The 20,718-nt window shown below is 43.5% G+C and overlaps 2 protein-coding genes across 4 annotated transcripts in view; both read right to left on the reverse strand.

Moving 5' to 3' along the window:
* Positions 1 to 2,000: 2,000 nt before the first annotated feature.
* asb4 (ankyrin repeat and SOCS box containing 4) lies at positions 2,001 to 4,680 on the reverse strand. The gene is made up of 6 exons (XM_076754560.1): positions 4,362 to 4,680; positions 3,593 to 3,892; positions 3,264 to 3,503; positions 2,899 to 3,146; positions 2,694 to 2,807; positions 2,001 to 2,250 (listed from the first exon to the last, which is right to left on the reverse strand). The coding sequence occupies exons 1-6, from the start codon at positions 4,678 to 4,680 to the stop codon at positions 2,062 to 2,064; spliced, it is 1,410 nt and encodes a 469-aa protein (XP_076610675.1). The 3' UTR covers positions 2,001 to 2,061.
* Positions 4,681 to 5,258: 578 nt separating this feature from the next.
* ppp1r9a (protein phosphatase 1, regulatory subunit 9A) overlaps positions 5,259 to 20,718 on the reverse strand; it is a 43,780-nt gene continuing 28,320 nt past the window's right edge. For 2 of the 3 annotated variants that reach the window (XM_076754919.1, XM_076754920.1), the window contains exons 7-20: positions 19,566 to 19,718; positions 17,199 to 17,252; positions 16,286 to 16,515; positions 14,948 to 15,044; positions 13,979 to 14,114; positions 12,291 to 12,379; positions 11,181 to 11,343; positions 10,976 to 11,027; positions 10,804 to 10,851; positions 10,611 to 10,659; positions 8,890 to 9,009; positions 8,478 to 8,501; positions 8,037 to 8,219; positions 5,259 to 7,952 (exon numbers count right to left, since the gene is read on the reverse strand). In XM_076754919.1, the coding sequence (XP_076611034.1) occupies positions 7,770 to 7,952; positions 8,037 to 8,219; positions 8,478 to 8,501; positions 8,890 to 9,009; positions 10,611 to 10,659; positions 10,804 to 10,851; positions 10,976 to 11,027; positions 11,181 to 11,343; positions 12,291 to 12,379; positions 13,979 to 14,114; positions 14,948 to 15,044; positions 16,286 to 16,515; positions 17,199 to 17,252; positions 19,566 to 19,718 (1,581 nt within the window). In that variant the 3' untranslated portion in view covers positions 5,259 to 7,769. The remainder of the gene's footprint in view (positions 7,953 to 8,036; positions 8,220 to 8,477; positions 8,502 to 8,889; positions 9,010 to 10,610; positions 10,660 to 10,803; positions 10,852 to 10,975; positions 11,028 to 11,180; positions 11,344 to 12,290; positions 12,380 to 13,978; positions 14,115 to 14,947; positions 15,045 to 16,285; positions 16,516 to 17,198; positions 17,253 to 19,565; positions 19,719 to 20,718) is intronic. The other variant, XM_076754921.1, reaches the window with a different exon arrangement.

A 20,718-nucleotide genomic window follows, 5' to 3' on the forward strand; every position in this document is an offset into this window, starting at 1 on the left:
CCTCACATTCATACGTGAACAAGTGTGCATGCGCTGTGACGCTGGAACATACCAGATCAGTCAATGTGTGTTTAATACATAGAGTAGAGCTTTGACTGCTGACAGTGTATGTGAACTTATTAGACTGAAGACGTGAGCTTATTTACAGATTTCTAAAGTTGGAGATGATTTTGTTTAATGTATGCACTGACACTTTAAAATTCATGTTTGCTATCTATACTGTACGAGTGAAGATGAAGAATATCAGCAAAGAAGCGAGCCCCATTTCCTTCCTCCTGTCCTAGCAAAGACACTAATAGCTCAGCAGTGCCTCTCTCCAGGCGGCAGCTTCAGTCTCATGAGTGCTTCCCTCTATAGTACACTGGCATTATCTCCATATGTTAAGTTCAACTTAATGGCAGGATAAAATAGACTGAGCCGCTCACACCATCACTGCATGCTGGCATGACTGGAATGGTTAGCCGAGGTCGCGCTCCGTACTGAATTAAAGGTCTACATGAGCATGAACTAAATGAGCATGAACTTCTTTAGCTGAGAAGCCACAGTTCATTTACTGCTGAAAGCACCTTTGAACGCAGCAGTGGACAAAGTGCATTTACACAAGTACTGGACATAAGTATAAATTGGAGGTACTTGTACTTTATCTTTTCTTTTCATGCCACTATACTTCTGTTCCTTTTACATTTCAGAGGGCAATATTGTACCTTTTACTTCATTTATCTGACAGCTATACTTTACATTTTAGGATTTTTGCATGCAAAACATAGAAGAGTTTATAAAATATAATCTTATGTTATAAATTAAACCACCCAACATTTTAAACCAGTAGAGCCAAAGCAATTCCATCAATCAATCAGTCCATTGACAGAAAATGAATTGGCAAATATTTGAAGTCATTTTAATGCCAAAAAAAAACAACAACAACAACAACAACAACAACAACAACTCTCAAATGTGAGGATTTGCTGTTTTTCTTTTGAACTATTTTAATATTATTATTAATAAAAACAAGCTATATGAAGCTTTTTTGGGCTCTGTAATTGTTTAAGAACTTTTACAAACCAAACAATTAATTAATGGAGAAAACACTCAGCAGATGAATCCATGATGAATATAATCATTAGTTGCCGTCCTATACAAAATAGTTCATGAGCTCCACCTCAACCAACTACAACAATAAAGTCCTGCTTTTACATTAATACATGAATAATACTAACGCTATAATATATAAGTGTATATACAGTATATACTCTGTATAGTATATTTACAGAGCATTTTTATAGTGCAGTATTAGTATATGAATACGTCCTCCATCACTGGTTGTTTAGTGTGTATTTCTGGCTAACAAAGGATGGTCCATGTACATGGCCGCATGTGCAATCCACTGGAAACATGAGCACTTGTTGTGGAGGGCTTTATCAAGTGTTTGTTCAGCAGATAGCAGGAGTATCAGGAGAGCCTGAGAGGGAGCATTAAGGCAGGTTGCCAGGTAGATTTGGATCCTCTCAAGTATGAGGCAGCACTGTCATTGAGAGACAAATGACTGCAAACAAAACAACTGTACAAAAGACCAGTGATACTTACTGACACTCATGTCACTTTCAAAGAGACAAATGGAGCCTCTGCTGAAGGTGAAAGATATAAATAATGCAAGGATTACAGAAAGAGAGGTTGTGGGGATGGGATGGTGGCACCATGTGCATAACCTCTGCATATTTATGATTGAAGAGTCAATTGATTCTTACTTTGTAATAGTTGGATGGTGTCCTTTGTGATGCCCAGCCTCAAACCACCTTCATAAATCACAAATCATCATCATCAGTTTTAAGGTAATCATGTCACTACGGTTCCACTACAGGGAGGGATTTCTTATGTTCCAGACAAACGCCTGTGGGAATGGTATGCATGGCAAATATTCCAAAAAAAGTTTGTTCCAGCTGTAACTGGCAGCACTTTCACTCTGCACAGTCTGCAGACAAGTACTGAATGTTTGTATTAAAATCACCAGGTGACAGTATCGTCCCACATGGCAGTCACACTTGAAGCACAAAGGTCTCTTCATCAGTACAGTATCCCCTCGGGTTCCAGTAATATATATTTCTTCATGGGGGGCGGCAGAGGCAGCTGTGCTACACCTCTCTGACAGAACCCACCTAGGCTGGATCTGATGGCACATCTGGTCAGGTGAAGCAGGCTGCGAGGCGTGTTAGTGCAGACAGCAAACAGAGAGTCGTAGAAGTTTTTATGGCGCTGAGGAAGCAGAGAAAAATGGCAGCTGTTGAATTATAAGACAAGTTTGGGAAGTTGTGTCACTTGCATTTTCATGTAAATGACCACAGTGGTGTGTTGTCAGGATAGTTTGTGTTATTGTGTAAAAGTAGCAAAAACATGCTGTGAAAAAACAAGTAATTGTCCTACATTCAAACCCTTACTGAAGTAAAAGTGTGCAAGTATCAGCAACATGTACTCAAAATATAAAAGTAAAAGTACTCATTGTGCAGTAAAAGTGTTTTACTTTTATATACAATATTTTTGGAGCAATAGTACGGCTGCTTTAACATGTATGTTGCATTTTACTGGTGCAGATGTTTAAGGCTGTGCTCATTTTAACTATTTTCTATCCTTCAGTTTATCAGAAAAAATCTAATTCACAAGTACTGAAAACACACTTCAATTCTAGATCATTTTATTACCTTGTAGCAGTCGTCAGGAATGGCAGCTCTCCACTTCTTTGTGGGTTTTAAGCGTTCATAGGAGTTGACCATGACTTCCACCGCTCTGGGGTAGTCGTGGCAGGACTGCAACACCTGCACAAAACAGCACACAATATGAAATACAAGACTCCCGCAAGGACCTTCTGCCATCGCTGTAGTTAGTGAAAAGTCCACATCTCTGTACCTTGTGGAACTGTGGTGGGTATATCCGTGCTGCGTTATGGTTGAGCAGCAGCTGATAGCAGAGCTCAGGTATGGCCATGGCCCTGACATCAGTCACTTTGAGGAGATACTGAATGGGAGCACAGCCGTTGATGTCCATGCTTCGTGCATCTGCTCCGGCCTCCAGCAGCATCTGCATCAGGACGTGATCGCAGTTCCAGGCCGCCTTGTGAAGAGCTGTTTTATAGTCCTCCTCTTGGAGGTTCGGATCTGGAACAGAGAGAAATGTTGGAGAAAACAAATCTCAAAGCCTCCATGGTTCAAAGCACTGACAGTATGAGTAAAAAAAAATAAAAGTCATCTCCAGGCACTGGTCCAAAACCTCACCTGCTTGGTGGTCCAGCAGGAGGCGACAGACTAAATGATGGTCTTGGCTGTAGATTTGCTTCTTAGTGTCGAAAGCCCAGAAGGTTGCAGTCATCAGGGGCGTCTCCTGGAGAGAGTTGACAGCGTCCACAGATGCTCCGTGGGCCAAGTACAGAGCCAACAGCTCTGGGACGCCGAATTTGGCTGCTGTGTGCAAAGGTGTGTCCTCATCACTGTGGCTGGGCATATTGACTTTCGCACCTTAATGAGGAAAAAAGCAATGGTTATTTTGTTGTTTGGGGTGTTTGTACACTGCCTGCATTTGCACTTTCATCCACATCCCTCCTGACCTTTGAGGATGAGCTGCTTGGCACAGTCTACAGACTCTGGGGTGCTGCAGTGGTGCAGTGCCGTGTGTCCGCTCAGTGACAGGCTGTTGACCTTTGCCCCGTGAGCCAAAAGCAAGGCAACAAAGTCACTGTTGGCGACCTCGCATGCGACGTGCAGCGGCGTCTTCCCGTTGGGCATCCGGTTGACAGCTGCACCCTCCTGAAGGAGCACCAGTGCCGTTTCCAGAGCATTGTACAGCACACATACGTGAATGCCCATCGCCCAGGAATGCTCCAGTTTGTAGCCCGGGAGCCAATAACCTGCAGTAAATAAGACAATCAAAGGAGTTTAAAGACTTTGCAAGCACCGCTGGTTTACTGTATATTTAGTCAATGCTGATCCATAGAAGAAACCATAAAGTGCATCTTTTGATGGATGGGAAAAATGTTCTTATGTTGCAGTATGCTTATTCACCAGTAGCCATATATGTTACTGTCATTCACCACAGTGTTTAGCATATCCAACTTTTGGATCCATGAGGATTTAGCACCACCTAGTGTGTAAACTACAGAACTAATCCCTTAACCGTGAAATTCAGGGGGTGTTTACATTCTATTTTTCCCCCTATTCTATCATCCTATGTATAAATTCTCTCACAATCTTGCTGGAGTCATGTGATAACTCATCTCTCTGTGTCCAAATGCTCGATGTAGTATGAGAAACATACAGTATAAACACCATTCAGTTTGTTGCTGCAGCTGAAATGTGGATCAGTCTCTTCCTCCTCACCTTGTTTGTATGAGGCCAGTACCATGTTGGGGTCCTCCACCTCCAGCACAGTGTCAATGTCTAGTTTCCTGGAGTGTAGAATCTGCATAACCTCCTGAGCATTGTTGGCCTGCAGGGCCTGCAGGAACTGTTGCTTCAGCTGTTTGACAGCCAGTTGTTTGGGGCTCAGCTCCTCCATGAACTCCCCAAAAGAAAGACCTCGCTCCCTGTATGGCACTGCCAAACCAGCCGGATCAGACACTAACGTCCTCCACACAGCATGGAGGAGATTGTAAATAAACGCACAAATGGCGATAAAGAAGGTGTTAACCGTACCCATACTGGAAGGCCTCCAAAAGCCCGGCCATCATGTATGGGAGGAGTAAGGAGGACGGAAATGAAGTCCACGAAGAGGGGCAACAAGTGACAGGAGGGAGTCGTCGCAGGGAAAAAAATAGCCCTGGAGTGAAATTAGGCCGAGTATAAATAGAAAGGAGAGAGAAGAGGACTGGAGAGCTAAAGCTGACTGCGGCTGACTCCAGGCCAGCCAGTCTGCTCAGATGTCCTCTCAGAGAAGGGCATCATGCAGAGGATGGTCACATGGTAAAAATAACAGGCCATGCGAACATGGCATGGGGGCGGTAAAGGTTTCTGAGAGAAAGCTGCTGATTCTCTTCTATTCTTTTATCTTAATACAAATCGAATATACATTTCTTTGACTTTCAAGAGTAACTATCAGGCGCGCCATGAGAAACTCTAGGCAGAGAGGAGTGAATAAGGAACAATCATAAACAGCCCAAACATGAATTTTACACACTTTCTGATTGCATGAGAGGCAGATTTCTGTCTCTGGCTACCAATAAACCACTGAAACGTATGTAGAAGTGGTGAAAAAAGAAGAAACGAAAGCAAACTATGGACAGTGACTGCACATTTTATTCAGCGTGACAGGTAGCTGCCCTTTCATACTTTTCAGAATGCGAAAAAGAGAGCAAGGTCATGACAAAAAAGGGAGGAGGAGGAGGAGGAGAATAAGCACAGCTTTTTAAAAGAGTGAAAGCATGACTAGCAGTTTGTGGGTGATTATCCTCTGCTCTTTACATAACACGAGAGACAAACCCTTCCAGACGCGACTCGAAACGTTGGTTGTTTTTTCGCCTGCCAGGAGCAAAAGGGTCTCATCCATACGCTGGTTTCAAGCTCAGTCAAGCACATAGAAAAAGATTCGGCAACACATTTTGGCCTCAGGTTTGACCTTTTGGCCTCCACAACCCTCAGACAAACTGTGCACACACACTGACACGATAGAAAACAAGGCTTCTTTAGGATTCTTACAGCGTATTGCTCTCAAGTGTTTTACTATACATACAAAAGAGTCAAAAGAGTGCAGTCAGCTGACTGACTGGACAGGGGAGGGCGGGGGGAGGGGGGGTATTCACAGAAAGGTTCAAGTGTTACAAAATCTTTCATAAGAACACATCATGAGCAGTTTATTGGAGTAGCACTTGAGCAGCACTATGGTTGTATTAGAGGAAAACCACAAGCACGATGGGGGAGTATTACTGTGTTTGCTTCAAATCCTTCATTTGACAACCATTTGAATCTAAATCACTTTTAATGAACAGTTTTAATTATGTTTTGGCAATAGGAAGTAATCATACAATTCTGGATAAATCATCATCAGGTGTTAATAATACTCTCATTTGTATAAGTTACCATAAACAGTAGTCAGTAGCTTCATTAAATACAGAAATAAATAAATAATAACATTAACAGATCAGTGATACCTGTATTACTGTGGCATTGCTCGGAGGTATCTGTAACTCCTACTCTTCTTCTTCTTCTTCTTGTTCTTAACCTGTTAGCAGTGCACCAGGCAGGGCCCTTAAGACAAAAGGGAATCATAACCAAAGCTGCCTTCACTTCCGTCACGGTGACACTGGCGCCTCTATAGTTAATGTAAACCTACGGAATGATTTTCGGGAATGATAAAGAAGTAACACAGGGAACACGTCTCTCGGCGAGCTTCACGATCCTAAAAGAAACGATTTGCATAAAATACATATGTCAAAATAATTTCAAAGGTATATATTTTTTTAATCTAACGAGTAACTCAAAAGTTTTTTAAGTCTTACTGAAACGGTTTCATAAGAAAAGTAAAACTATATTGCATCTATCAGGTGCAATTACCAGTGTAACATCAGTAGTATCAGGTCGGACAATTTCTGGACTCACGGCATCTGTCCTTCTATATGGCAGCATTCCTAAATATTATTCCAAAGTCATTTGCGTGGTGAGCTTCATGAAAGAAAAAAAACAAACAATCGGAAATGTTAAGTCTACTGCATGTGTTTCGACACTCACACAGAAGCGGGTAGAGTTCAGAAAAATTCTACTACTCTAGAATTTCTAAAGGCAGCGGCGGGGTATTACTTTGTTATTGAGAGAGAATATAAAAAGAGGTCAAAAGCAGGTTACAAGCGGAGTCAAAGCAACATTATGCATATAAGCAAGAAGTTTCTCTTTGTTGTTGTTTTTGTGGTATGGGTTTGGTAAGTTACAAATTTCTTGATTATATTGTACCTGAAGTCTCCATTAGAACCAGTCCAGTGAGTACAGTACGTCCTCGTCGCTCGGACCTCGTGAACTGCTTTAGTGTGGTACATGGATGCTGTAGGGAACAGAGGTTAAATTTACATTGTCTGCACTTCCAGTGTTCTTGTACTGAGAGAGTTTGTTTCTCCCAGCGAAACTTGGTTCCCGCTTCAGTTCCAGTGTTGCCTTCTTCAGTGGTGAGAGTAAGCAGCATGGGGACACCCAGTGGTGGGAGATGAACACTGCCTCATATATTCCACCACGCAGGCCCGACCTGCATGTGCTTCATCAAAGGAATAGAGCGATCCTGCTGATCTATGTATCTGGACAGAATTTACACGAGTCTATCAAAATGGCACGTCAGACATGTTCGTGTCTGTATTTATCACTGTACACGTACGTGGTCGTCATGTCTACGGGAGCTGTGACGGGTAACGCAGACGGCTCTGAAGATGATATGGGACGAGGATGAGGTGCACGTTTCACGCTTGCTCTGGATATGAATAAATAAACCAGATTTACAGCAATAAACAGCAAAATAAATAGAAGTGAGTAAATTCTTAAATGGCTAAAAACGCAGGGCGGGTGTAAAATGAGGCGAATGACTGGGGCAGCATCCTATTACCCAACTGCTCATTTTGGTTTCATTTGCTTGGTGAAAAAGTCACTCAACAATCTCGAACAGTTGGCTGCGTAGCTCCACCGCTCAGAACGATTGAACTGCTGAGCAGGCGTCCCCCGGGGTTCGTTTGTGGGGCCTGCTGACGGTCTGTTCCTCGAGATGCTACTTGGTGTGGTGCTACAGTAAAGTGGGAGGTGGTCCAGCCATTTGCGTCACTCTGCCGCGCTTTCTTTGCGCGCCTCTTTCTGCTGCTGCTCCAGCTCTCTCTTCCGCAGCTTCTCGCGCTGTTTCTCCACTTTCTCTCGGTTCCTCTTGGCCTTCTCCATCAGAACTTTAAGGTCTTTGATCTTTTTCTTGATCAGGGCACGTTCCTGGGAAGAAGTAACTCCAAGGGCCTGCAACAGGTGAATTTTGATATAAACCCATATGTATGAATGTGAGCACAACATCTGCATGAAAAACCTGATGTTTTAGCTGACCTTGAGCTCAGGGCTCTCCAGCTGTAGCAGCCGTTCTCCATCGATGTTCTGGGCAGTGAATTCTGGGATATGGTGTTCTAAATTGAGGCCCATGAGCCAGCGGGCAACTTGCTGGGAGGTCCACTCTGTGATGCTGCGGTTCTGCCACTGATACTGCTTTGAATACTGTCCCTCATCTAGAATCTGGATACGTACAACAGGAACAGAGAGAAAGAAGCAGATGAGACGCAAAACTTTTCTCTAACAGCTTTTTAGCAGTGCACCGAACTGTAACTGGAAACTGTATTCTGTAGCAACACTTATTACTCTGTGGGGCGTGCAGAAGAAGAAGAATTCAACATGAATGACATGCGGGAATGAGACACACACAAATGGCTGATGCTCAACACACAAGCATGCAGTAAAACACATGCCTCTGGAGGCTTGAAGCCTCAGTCTCACCTCATCATCTATCATATCCAGACTCTGAACACAGCAGCATTGAAGACAAAAGAAGACAACTGGCTTGTTAACAGAGAGGAAACAATATGGCTTCCACAACAGCAGCTTAGACCAGCATTTGAATACAATGAGCCTAATCCGCCGCTTTGATTTTTAGCTTGTTGTTTTGTGCCAGAGGGAGAAGCTGCGGAGATATCCACAGAGGTGATAAATGGGGGCACTGACACAGAGGTAAAAAAAGAAAAGGTGCATTGTGGGATTTCTGTGTTTCGGTTGTTTGCATTTAAATTTAAGACAAATGACCTGACAGACACCTACATGTTTTACAAGGCTGGTGTCTCTTAGCTCATACGTGAATCTCATGTATTTAAATGATTTAAAAACGGAAAATATTTCAGGTTTGCAAACGCACCTCATCTGAGGAGAGCACCAGGGTGTGCGAGCGTCCCGACATCTTGGCTTCAGTCAGCAGGCCGCTGATCTCCACTGAGCTGCTGCTGCTGGCGCTCAGATCATCATTCAAAGCGGGCCCCTGAGAAATCAACAACACGCTCGTAAGACTTGTGCTGAGAGCCAACTGGCTCTGGGGCAGAATTTAGTTGATTAGATGGAGTGCTTCTCGATTTCAGTTTCTTAAACGCAATGAGGAGAGAATGAACGAAGGGAATGACGACTTTCCCTCCGAGCATGTCCCAGAATGATTGATCTGCTTCCTAATATCTGACAGTCAATAAAATGTACATCAGACAAACATATTTAAGATGTTTGAACGACTGGAAGAAGGCAGCGTTGTGCACATCACTCGTTTTTAAGATGTTCCATTATAGCACAAACTGCCAATGTGATTAGTGGTTAGAAATTATGTAGCTGGATGCTAGCCAACCTCTCTTTCTCTCTCTTTGTGTGTGTCCTTGTGAGTGTGTGAGAGTGTATTAAGGTCCAGGATCTGTGCTCAAACATCCGGAGACAAACCGCTGCAGGTAAACATCAGATGAAGGTCAAAACATCAGGTTTTAACTAATAAATGGAACAATAGCTTTTATAGAGCACATGTTATTCCTCCTGTTCTCAGTATTTCAGTATTTCCTCTGGTGCTCTGAGTAAAATAGACTTATTGAGTGTCAAAGATTACATTTATATATGATATTGAGTTAAAACTGTAGAGCTTTGTCTTACATACAGCGGTACACTGTAGCTGGAAGGAGTTCTTTGAATGTCAGTGCTGTCTGAGGTAAAAGGAAGACTAATATTAGAGGTTCAGACTTGCAGCTTTCTGGGCTCAATCCTTACTTAAAAGCTCTACATAACTATTAACGTGCACACACACTGCAGCGGTTTATCTTCTGGTGTGTGCTCATCTTAAACTGGGAGCATGTCCTTAGAGAGAGAAAACTGGATTGGTGCAGAATCAAAAAATAATCCCCTTTTCAGTCGTGCGGTAACCACATCTGATCTCACACAGGATTGGAAACAGTTCTCATGCAAGTTCCTACACCGCAACAAATGTCCGTGTTAACAGCTTTAATCTTATGGTATCAGTACAGCGTTTAACTGATTCAAGATGTGTTATGACACAAATTGATCTGAGCACTCGGGATGCTCCCTCAAATTTGGAATTTAACACTTGAAAACAAGTCATACAACTGCTAAACTGGACATTTTTTACAGCTTTGTTGAAGATGTTGTTAAGATTATGAAAGATATTTGGGGTTATGTAGGTCTACTCATTCATTTACTTGTGAATTTAAAATGCAATTATACATTTCTACGATTGCAGAACAATGATTCCCTTTGTTACCAAACCTGTTCACCTCTTAAAGTACCCACTCATTTTCATTTCAGTGGACTGAGGCATAGATGAACAAAACACAAAAGAATACAATACCAAGTAATATGAATAGGAGAAGAAGTGGGGCCATGTGAGGGACGTCTGTTCAACAGAAATAACACATCATACCATGAGAAAACCTGCCATTAAAATAACTGTATGTAAGTATACAGGTCTGGCAAAAAGCCTGGACTCATATATAACATTATAGAGGGCAAACTAAAGTGTCCTTTAATGTCCTCGCTGTAAAGGATCTGTCAGCAAATCATTATTTACTCCATGTACAGTCGCCAAACCTCATGTACCTTGGCCTTGAGTTTCTCTGGACTGTCCTCTGCTGACGGCTCTGTGGAGCTGAAACAGAAACAGGGATGGAGAAGTAATTAAATAGAGGTCAGTGGCAACCATAGCTGTACCACACCTCCATAAACAGTTTCTGAAGCTGGACTCATTGAGGAAAAACAGCAGTAAAATAAGACTGCAATGCTGATTAGTTACCTGTTTCCAGGTGAGGCTCTGGGATCTGTAGTTTTCCTGAGCGAGGACCTGAACAGAACAAAAGGGAGAGTGAGAAAATGTAGGTTGGTTGACTAAAACATGTGAAACTGTTGATATAATATAGTTGGCATGTGCACAACTCAAAATGAAAAGATGTAATTCCACGACTTACCCAGGGTCCAGACCTAGTCTGTGTTCCTCCAGGCCGTGAGAGGGGCTCGACCCTGCAGGAGAGTTAGAACCTGTGATCACAAACACCCCTCACTGACGTTACTTCTACTTCAATTAATGAGCTTGCATAGCAAAAACAGAAACATGATAAAGAGAAAAATCTGGAAATGCAGTGCAGGATTTAGTGGGGGTGCAGGGCTACTCACCGTCCTGGAGGGCTCCTGCGGTGGACGGTGGGTGCAGTGTTCTTCTGGGGGAGCTTTCTGCACTGCCAGGGGCCCTGAGGACCGTGGCTCCTCCATCACAAGACGCCACACTACGAATGGAACCAGAGCGACTGTGTGCCGGACTGCCGTGCCCCTCCGAGACCTGAAGACACATGTAAAGAGACAAAAAGGAGATGTGAAGCAAATGGAGGAGAAGGGAGAGGAAGGAGGAAGGTTAGGAAAGGCAGGATGAAGTGCAGCCAAAGGAAAACAAACTGAGCAGCCAGCGCGGCAGACTAACGGGAAAGAAGTCACTCGACATACTTTCCCCATTTCTAATTCCTCGCCCTCTTTTCCCGGGAAACCTCACAATGTCTGGTGTCTGTGTTCCTGCCAATTCCGATCCACTTTCCCGACTTGTTTATCCGATCTGAACTCATTCCTGCTCTAGCTGAGTTAAGTGACAGCATTAGCCAGACGAGAGCCTTTCATCCAGAAGAAGACTGTGGCTGTTATTATCACACTGGGAGAGACAATAAGTTGTGACAGACTCAATTAGTGCCGCAGAGCAACACACAGCAATTAATCCATTAAAGGGATAAAGTGGAATGGACAGGGGTTAAAGACACACAAACAGGCTGACAGACACACACACACACACACACACACACACACACACACACACACACTAATCAAACACCCTGTAGTGAAATTAAAGACATATTAAACGTGAGAGTAGTTTAATGAGAATGACAGAGCTTGCTTTATTAAAAATCACATCTGTTCAATTCACATCTGGCTGATATTTTAACAGATGTTGTTAACCCTTAAAACCCCGCAACACACCCTGCTGGTGGGATTGAAAGGCATGTTTTCTTTTTTTTCTTTTTTTTTTTTTTAAAAAAAAACCCACCAAAATTACACTATTTATTTTAGCCCAAAACTCTAAAAACAGAAATTATCGTCACATCTTCACATTTCTGACAGTCCTTCAATGACTCATGTGCTGCAAACACTTATGGGCACTTGGAAAGTGTTACATATACAGATTCCATTTATTGTTTTTTTTTTGTTTTTTTTTGTAAAATAAATGATCAAAGTAATACAAACCTCTCCCTCGGTGGAGCTGATGCTGTCTCGGGCGACTCCCCTGTAGCTCTTCTTTTTGCTGGGTGAAAGGGGAGAGCCTTCCCTCAAGTCTGAAGTCAGTCACACACACACACACACACACACACACACACACACACACACACACACACAGAGAGAAAAGTAATTAAAAACTGCTATTTAGCTTGACATGGTAAAAAACATACCGTATAATTGTTCATAAAAAGCATTCGTCCATCAATTATGTGCATGTTTTCAGTTCTTTCACTCTTATCGAGAGGCACTTAAACTGGCCTGACCCTCGTGTTGATACCAAAATTAAATAAGTCTATTAAAAACACATCAACTCAGTTCAAATATCAAGTCTTCCCCCACAAGTAACACTGTTAACGAGGCGGGCAAACTACTTTTCAGCTTATTCCCTGAGCGCACAGGGAGACGCTGTCATATTCCAAAAACTGGAATCGTGTAAATTTGAAAGATAATTTCAGCAGATTTTGTCTTCTCCTCCCACGTTCTCTCTCTCTCTCTCTGCTTTGGATCCTGTTCCAGCCGTCTCCCTCAGCCCCCTTTTTTTTTAATATTGCATAATGGGCTGTGTTACTCGGATCAGTGCAGATCCAATCACTCTGTTATGCCGTCTGCACTGCGCAGTATCAGATACGGCACTTCTCTGTGCACGCTCCGCTCAGACAGATGCAGCCAGTGAAACAAAGCCAGTGGAGCTTAAAAAGACTCGAGCAGAACAAAGCCAGACAGATGTGCTCAAAAGGGATTACGTGTTTGTTTTTCATTTGCCGGGGTCCAAAGTGCAGCTACAGTCACCGCTTAAAGTGCATTTGTGGGTTAAGACAGCGGAGGAGAGGAGGATACATGTGAAAGGAGTCCTCACTCTGTGTGCATGTATCCTAATCTGTGTGTGTGTCTGCACGTGCATATGGCTTATGTGTACAGCGAACATGAATATGTAACATTTCCATATCGAAATGTCTAAAAACAACTAGACCAATGCTGAATATGTTGTTGACTTGTGTACTTACATTATCCCACATGTTTCCGACACTATTCAAACTCAGAGAAAGGTGTGAAAAAGGTTATGATGCATTTGATTTGGTCGCCTGTTAACGGCATCATATCCCCTCTACCCCCTCTAGATGCTATAGCTTCCAGGGAAACACGGGCAGCACCAGATGATATGATTTGTCACTGTTTGTCACTGTCTTGCAGAGCATTAGATGGAAAAATCAATACTACTCTCATGTCTGTTCAATATGAAGCCAGAACCAGGAGACAGCTAGCTTAGCTTTGCACAAAGACTGGGAACAGGGGGAAACAGCTGCCTGTCCCATCAATATGTTGGGGAAATATCGGCCTACAGCACCTCTACAGCTCACTGCACCCAGCCAAAAGATAGATCTACCTAGAAATCCATAACTGTCTCATGTACAGATTAAACAAATGAGATTTAATGTGTTAATTAGTGAGCTTTGGAGGAGCTGATAGGCCGATTACCTCTTGACAGGGCCAGGCTAGCTGTTTCCCTCTGTCGTCAGTCTTTATGCTAAGCTAAGACGCCTGTCATCTGATCTTTTTGTCTGACTCTCAGCAAGACAGTGGATTTCTCCTAAAGCGTATTCCTTTGAGTGGTAAATATCACAACAATGATCTTGGCGGCCCTGTCTCAAACACACCTCTGGCTTGCACCGCAGCCCTTTTGGGGCTGTGCTGCTGAGCGCTCAGCCTCTCAGCACTGTTGCTGTTGTTGTTGTTGACCTGGATGCCGTTCTGCTTCATCAGCTGCATTAGCTCGGACTCTAATGCTGCAATCTGTGGAGGGACAGGAAGCGATCAATGTTAATCAGCCGGAGGCATTTACCTGTCAAAACAGCTGTTTCAAAGCACTGAAATAAATGGCCTACACGATGAAGAGCACATTATTCATCTTTTGATTCCATTTAGAAACACTACAGTCTCTTACAGGAGCTGCACATGAAAAGCGCAGGTGAAGTATTTGAACCTGCAGTACATTTGATCAGACATGTCAGCTTAGTTAAAGCACATTGCTCCTGTCTTGAATTTCAGATTTTACTTTTTTCCGACCACACACTTGTACCACACTTCACCATTCACCCTTTGCAGTACAATGCAGTGCAGTGGGAGAATGAATGCTCACTGTGCAGAATAATAGTAGGGGACTATCGGGTTGACTGCCCATTCAACTGCGGGGCATGGCCTGAGACTTGAGCAGAAAACAACACAACTGTCATGTGTTAAGACCAGGAAAGCAGAAAACCAATACAGGGTTTGACAACAGAGCTGACCACAGGCGCCTGAACTCTGGGGAGAAGTGCTGTCACTGCCCAAGGAGGAGGAGACCTTCCTCTATGTGACAGAGACTGATGTTTCAGATGCTCATGACCATGTTGATTACTGAATTTGGATTTAAATTCTCTTTACAGCCCATGCTATGAAAGGAAGAGAAAATGTGCAAAAGCCAACGATCCTGATCATTCGGCACAGAGAACAACTGCAGCGTTCATTAGTTGATTTTCACTTAAGGGTTTGCTGTTTTCTTTAGAGGCCAGTGAGCCGAATGCAGGTATGCAGAGAAGGATGGATGTGAGAGACAGGCACCGTACACTTCAAAACATGTGGTTTACCCTGACTTGCAGTCCCTGGATCTCAGCCAGGTGAGCTTTCTCAGCCTCCTCCAGCCGCTTCCTCTCCGCATCCTCCTTCTGGATAAACTCCACCTCTCTGGAGAGACAAGAGGGAGGGGAGATCGTAATGTGCTGAGTAGGTGTGTGTTAACACGGGAAAACAAGACACACTTGCAGTATGTGTGTGTGCGTGTGCTTTGCCATGCGTGACGGTGCCTGCGTGTCGCTCGGCTGTGGCGATAAGGGAGCCGAGGCTGTTTCAGGATTTTACTGTGACTCAGTTCACTCTGACCCTGCTGCTCATAGTGAACACACACACACACACACACACACACACACACACACATCTACGCCCAAATTTACATCTCCAAGAATGCTAAATTCAGCCGCTTCCTCGTGCCTGCTTTGTCCTTGGTCTGTGGGCTCGCTGTCTCTCCTCTCGGCTCCAGATCAGCATGGAGCGTTTGTTTCATCGGTTAGCTTCCGTTTGGCCTGCAGGGCCAGAGCCAATTAGAGGCAGTCAGACTGGAGCTGAGCAGGAGAGGTTGTGATGGGACTGACCAAAGAGATCAACGCAGTGAAAAGCAAGAAGGCTGCGCTGCATTAGGATGGAAACTCAGCTCTTACTGTTGAAATGGGATAAGGCTTGGGCTATAAAAACAGCTCTGCCCCACAGATGGAAATGCAGTAGATTGTCTTTTCTGCTCATTGAAGCCACTGAGGCTGTAAAAAGAATAATGAAGGAATTCATCTAAAATTATTTATTAAAGCGCACGTTTAATGGCAGGATTGATGGAGTGACCTCATTTAAGAAACGGTTTAAGGAAGTGTATGAGTTTTAATAGACATGTTAATGATGTTTCAGTTCGAGCTGTTCGGTGCCTCTCTCAGCAAGTCGAGGAGACAGAGCTGATAAAGAAGAAGTTTTCTGACTGCGTTATGCTACGTTCAACTGTGACAACCAAAGCAAAAGACCGGTTTGGTCTGAACTGGGGCAAAAAAGAAGACGAAAGAAGCATCAACCGTCGGTTCAGGGCAAGCTGCTTGAGATCAAAACTGGTTAAAGAGGAGATCCCTCTACCTAGGATGGTGAAGGCATGATCTGCCCTCCTCTGCCTCTGATTGGCTTAACCTGATATTCTTACCCTAACCCTACCCAATCACCACCACTGCTGCCTAAAACTAACCAACCCAACCAACGAAGATGATGAGTGCTACCCAATCAGAGGCAGAGTAGGACAGGTCATGCCTTCGCCATCCTATGAAAAAGAAACGTCGATAAATCCCTCGCTCCTCTGTCTCAGATTAGAATGACCAGTGTGACCCAGGTTCACTCACTTCTGCTGGAAGTCTTTGATGAGTTTCTTGGCTTTGTTGTACTTCTTCTCCAGAGCTTGGTACTGAGCCTGGGCCTCCTTCAGGTGCTCGTTGACCGTGTGGCAGAGGGTCTGCGCTTCGATCCAGTAGCTCTCCAGCTTCAACATCCTCTCCTTGTTCTCCTCGATGCTGGCCTTCAGCTGGCTCTTCTCCTTCTCCCAGCGCTGCTTCTCCCTCTCCACCGACGCCAACTGGTAAGGGACGAAAACAACTTTAGTTGCCACATGGAAACTTTTAACAGGACCGTAAATTTGACTAAAACTGAATGAGGAATCCTAGGAATAAAAGATATCTTATTTTACCAGATTATATAGTTGGTCCTTCACACCAAAACATTTCTAGCTGTATCTTTGCTGTCAGCAGCTTCATGAAAACACCCCATAAAATATTCAGCTGATTGAGTCCAAAACAAAACTGGAAATGATCCTTACTCCTAAAAAAAAAAGCTTCTGAGGCACCACTTCATCATATCAGAGTACATTCATTTGGGAATTAGCCAAATTAAGCCATTAACATTTGAGAGCGTGTATAAATTATACACTTCAGATGTGAATATAGGTAAACATACACACATGAGCATGCACGGAGCTTTCAGATCTCACAAAAAGAAATAAACACAAACTGGTGCTCTCACTCCTGCAGCTTCTTGCAAGACTTTTTTGTTGCAGCAGAAGCAGATCCCTTAATGTTTCAGTAAAATAATCAGCAAAGAAGAAAACCTTTTCCTAAAGCTTTCCAACCAAACACAACCCCTTACCCTCCGTTGTCCTCACACTAGTTCCACATCCGCTTCCAAATTGTTTGACCTCCGGCAAACTTCTGTCAGTTGCACCTACAACCAGCCTCTGCACGCCGACAGTTTTTAATCTCTTACCTTGTTTTTGAGCTTCTGGATCTCGGCCTCGGTCACTGTGTGTTTGATCTGGAGCTGTTGGGAGCAGAGGCGGAGGAGAGAAGAGACAGGAGAGAAAAGAGAGGGCGGTCAGATAATCAAATGCATGGCTGCGCAGGCTCTCTCCGCTGTCGATACAGTGTGACGGACGGAGGCAGCCGACCCCGTCCTCCCCTGACAGCATCCCGGCTCCAGCGCTGACACACACTCTCAGAGGAGAGGCGAAGGAAGGCAAGAGATGGACGGAGACAGAGAGTTAAAAGTCATTTAACATAGCGTTAAATGAACAAAATCAACAGGAAAAATGTCCCTTTCTTTCCAATGCAATGTCTAAAACTGCTAAAAACCGCTAGGATCTTGAGAGCTTGTGGATTTTTTAACGTGTAACATGTTAGATGGATGGAGCTGGAAATGGAGAGCGAGCGACGAAGGAGTTATGGATGGAAGTTGAGATGAGCGCTCATTTAGAGGCAGACACAGAGAGGGAGATAATGACAGAGCAGACATAGAAATGGAGATGGAGAGAAAGGACTGGATATGGAACAAGAGATGTGGGCATGGGAGCAAATGAGGGCTCCAGTAAGTGAGGCAGAAAGAGAGGAAAGGGGAAGGAGTGACAGTGGGAGCTATGGGAGAGTCTGAAGAGACACAATGACCATGCTTTCTTTTCATCTTTAGCATTCGTGAAATATTGACAACAAGCAAAAATCATTGTACATAAAGTCTTTTTAGTTCCCACTTTCTGTAACAAGACTTCCATTTTCAGCTTCTTTTAATGTCCAGAATGAACAGGAGGAATGATTCCAGCAAGCAAAAACACATGAGAGGGCTGTTTTAAGACAGACTTGATCACATGTGAACCTATCCTTCAAACACGCACCTTTAGAGCATCACTTTACGCACTACATAACAAAGTAACACAGTCTGTTTCTGCTTGCTCTAACACTTGATTGAAGCTTTATGATGCTTAAAACTGAGTGCAATGTCCTCTGGCTCCACTATTCCATCAAATGGAAATCTTCCGGGTGTGCTGCTGTTATTTTAAACACTTAAACACAACACGATTTCCTCACAGCTCAGCAGGACACATTTGGCATTTCTGCTTGACTCGACATCTTGAATTTAGCTTCTGTTCTCATGCAATTGCTTTAAAATGTGAATAAATTTGGACTGATGTTCAGTAACAGTTTCTAATGGGAAATGTGCTGGATTCTGTGCGCCTGTAGAAGTGTGAGCAAATCAGTCAGTGCTGCTACAGTTTTGACGAAATCACTGATAGTTACTATTGCTTCAAAAACACAGTTAAAATGGACTTGAACAGCAGCTTGGTGAGGAATATTATTCTTTAAAAAGGAGATAAAAGAGAGATTTTAAAGGTTTGTTCGCTGCCAAAGCACAAGAACATTTTTACTATCACATCTTCATCCTGCTGTTTTTTTTTTTTTAAGGCTCATTTCCCAGTTGCCCGCCTCCCTCTTTCCTCAGCCGTGTAAAAGGCAGCAAAGAGAGACGAGGAAGACGTGGGAAATGGAGAGCCCTTTAAACGATAAAAGGTAAAAGCTACGCTGTGTGAGAGAGAGGTCAAGATCCAGAGAAAAAGGAACAAATGCATACATCCTGTGAGCAGGGATTACATTATAGTTTGACTCGATATCCCCGGCGGAGCCCGCAGTGCAGCTGAAGCCATTTGTTAAATGTGTCACAGCTTTTGTGGCAGTCGACAGAAAGGCTCAAGTGTTATGGTGCCAAAAACAGTGGCGGAGTGTTCAATCAATACTACCAGCTTCTCAGCAGCATAAAAAGCATAAAGGAGTTAACAGCCTGTGATTTCACCTTCCATTTTCTCGCTGTGTTTTTAAGGTGCATTTAGTGTTAGCGATGGCAGCATAAGTCCAGCATAAAATGGGTTTCTATTCTCTGAGGCCGGTCGTGTGAAGAACTGCCAAGATCAGGGTAGAAATCGATTTAAATACAGGTTTAAAGCCTTTAAAGCTTCTGCTCCTCATCTGTGGGTTTAAGCAAACATGGGTAATTAGAGATGAAATGAGCGCAGGTTTTGCATTGCGTTTGTATTCCTGCCTCTAATCATCCAGATTAGGAGCGAGGGAGGATCAGATCTTGACAAAAGAGCAGAACTCTGCAGAGTAAAGCAGTGGTGCTAGACTCCATTGTGTTGGCATCTTTTGTTGTTTTAATTGAATTATTCTAGCGGGTGTGTGGGTGCTGTATTTATTATTTTAAATTCATTCTTCAAAGCAGTGCCAGAAGAAAAATGTGGTGGGCTCCCATCAGCTGTGTAATCTTCACAGCGGGACATTCAACTATTGACGAGGAAGCATCTCAGTTTACCTCTCTGAACTTCTGGTAGAGTTTATTGGCGTCTAACTCCGAGGGAGACAAGATGTCCTCTGTCTCTGGCAAGTCAAACACCTCGATGCTCTTCTCCTCGCCAGCCACCGTCGTCCCCGCCTCCTCCTCATCTGTGGCGTACTCGCCCGTCTGCTGTAAGAGGAAACGCAGAGTCATTTTTCTGCACGTACACTTCCTGTGAGTGATACACACTTTCTCCTCCACCTTGCAAGCAGAACGAAGAACGCAATATCATGCATGGAGACATCAAGTGCACATAAGACCCCTTTTGCGAGGCTGTTTGAAAATGCATCAGCTGAAAACATTTCAAAGACAGTCAGCTCATGAAGTTTGCCAAATGAACTGCCTGCTAGCTGCAGCTGATAAAATCTGCAAGCGATGGCGGCGATCTGTTTGTCATCTCCTGTTCTCTTTCTCTGTCTGCTCTCCTCTCCTATCTCTCCTTTAACCAGCCAGACTGCATCACTTTCTCTACCTGCTGCACATTATGTGTCAAGCATCACCACAAACTCCTATCCATGCTCCCCATGCCATCCTTTCTCCATTTTCTATTTTGCATAAGTAATGCTATTTTAATGCCACCAGTTACATAAGATTTAGGGTAACCCACTTAGTTGGCCAGAACTTTGTCAAAAATGAATTGCTTTGACAGCCTGGTCAGCCATGAGTGTCATTTCTATAAATAATAAGCCAAAAGATGAGTTGTACTCACCAAATTTGAATGTCACTTTTTCTTATTTTTAAACATTAGTCACCGCCTCGCCTCAAGTGTGAGAAGGTGACACAAGCTAGTGAGGTTTGAGCCTGGAGTAGTGTCTCTAATGGAGCTAAATCTAGATGTTGGCAATCTAGGATTTCTTAAAAAAAAAGAAAAAAAAAAAAAAGAAAATCTCTGACTAATTACAGCTTTGAAATGTTCAACAGGATTGAAACATCAAACATTTTGTGGCTCGACATTAATGTAGGCCATTATGCTGCATGTATTACAGGCGGCTTTTCTTTCCTCCGCTTCTCAAAATACTGTACAGTGAATGTTGGCATTGGCCATTAGGCATCGGATCTAAATGGATCAGCTGATTCACTCTCTGGCTGATGACCAACAGAGTCGGATATTTCCTGTGGAGCTCCTCTG

Source organism: Chaetodon auriga, chromosome 17 (genome assembly GCF_051107435.1).
Source record: "Chaetodon auriga isolate fChaAug3 chromosome 17, fChaAug3.hap1, whole genome shotgun sequence".
Lineage (NCBI taxonomy): Eukaryota > Metazoa > Chordata > Actinopteri > Chaetodontiformes > Chaetodontidae > Chaetodon > Chaetodon auriga.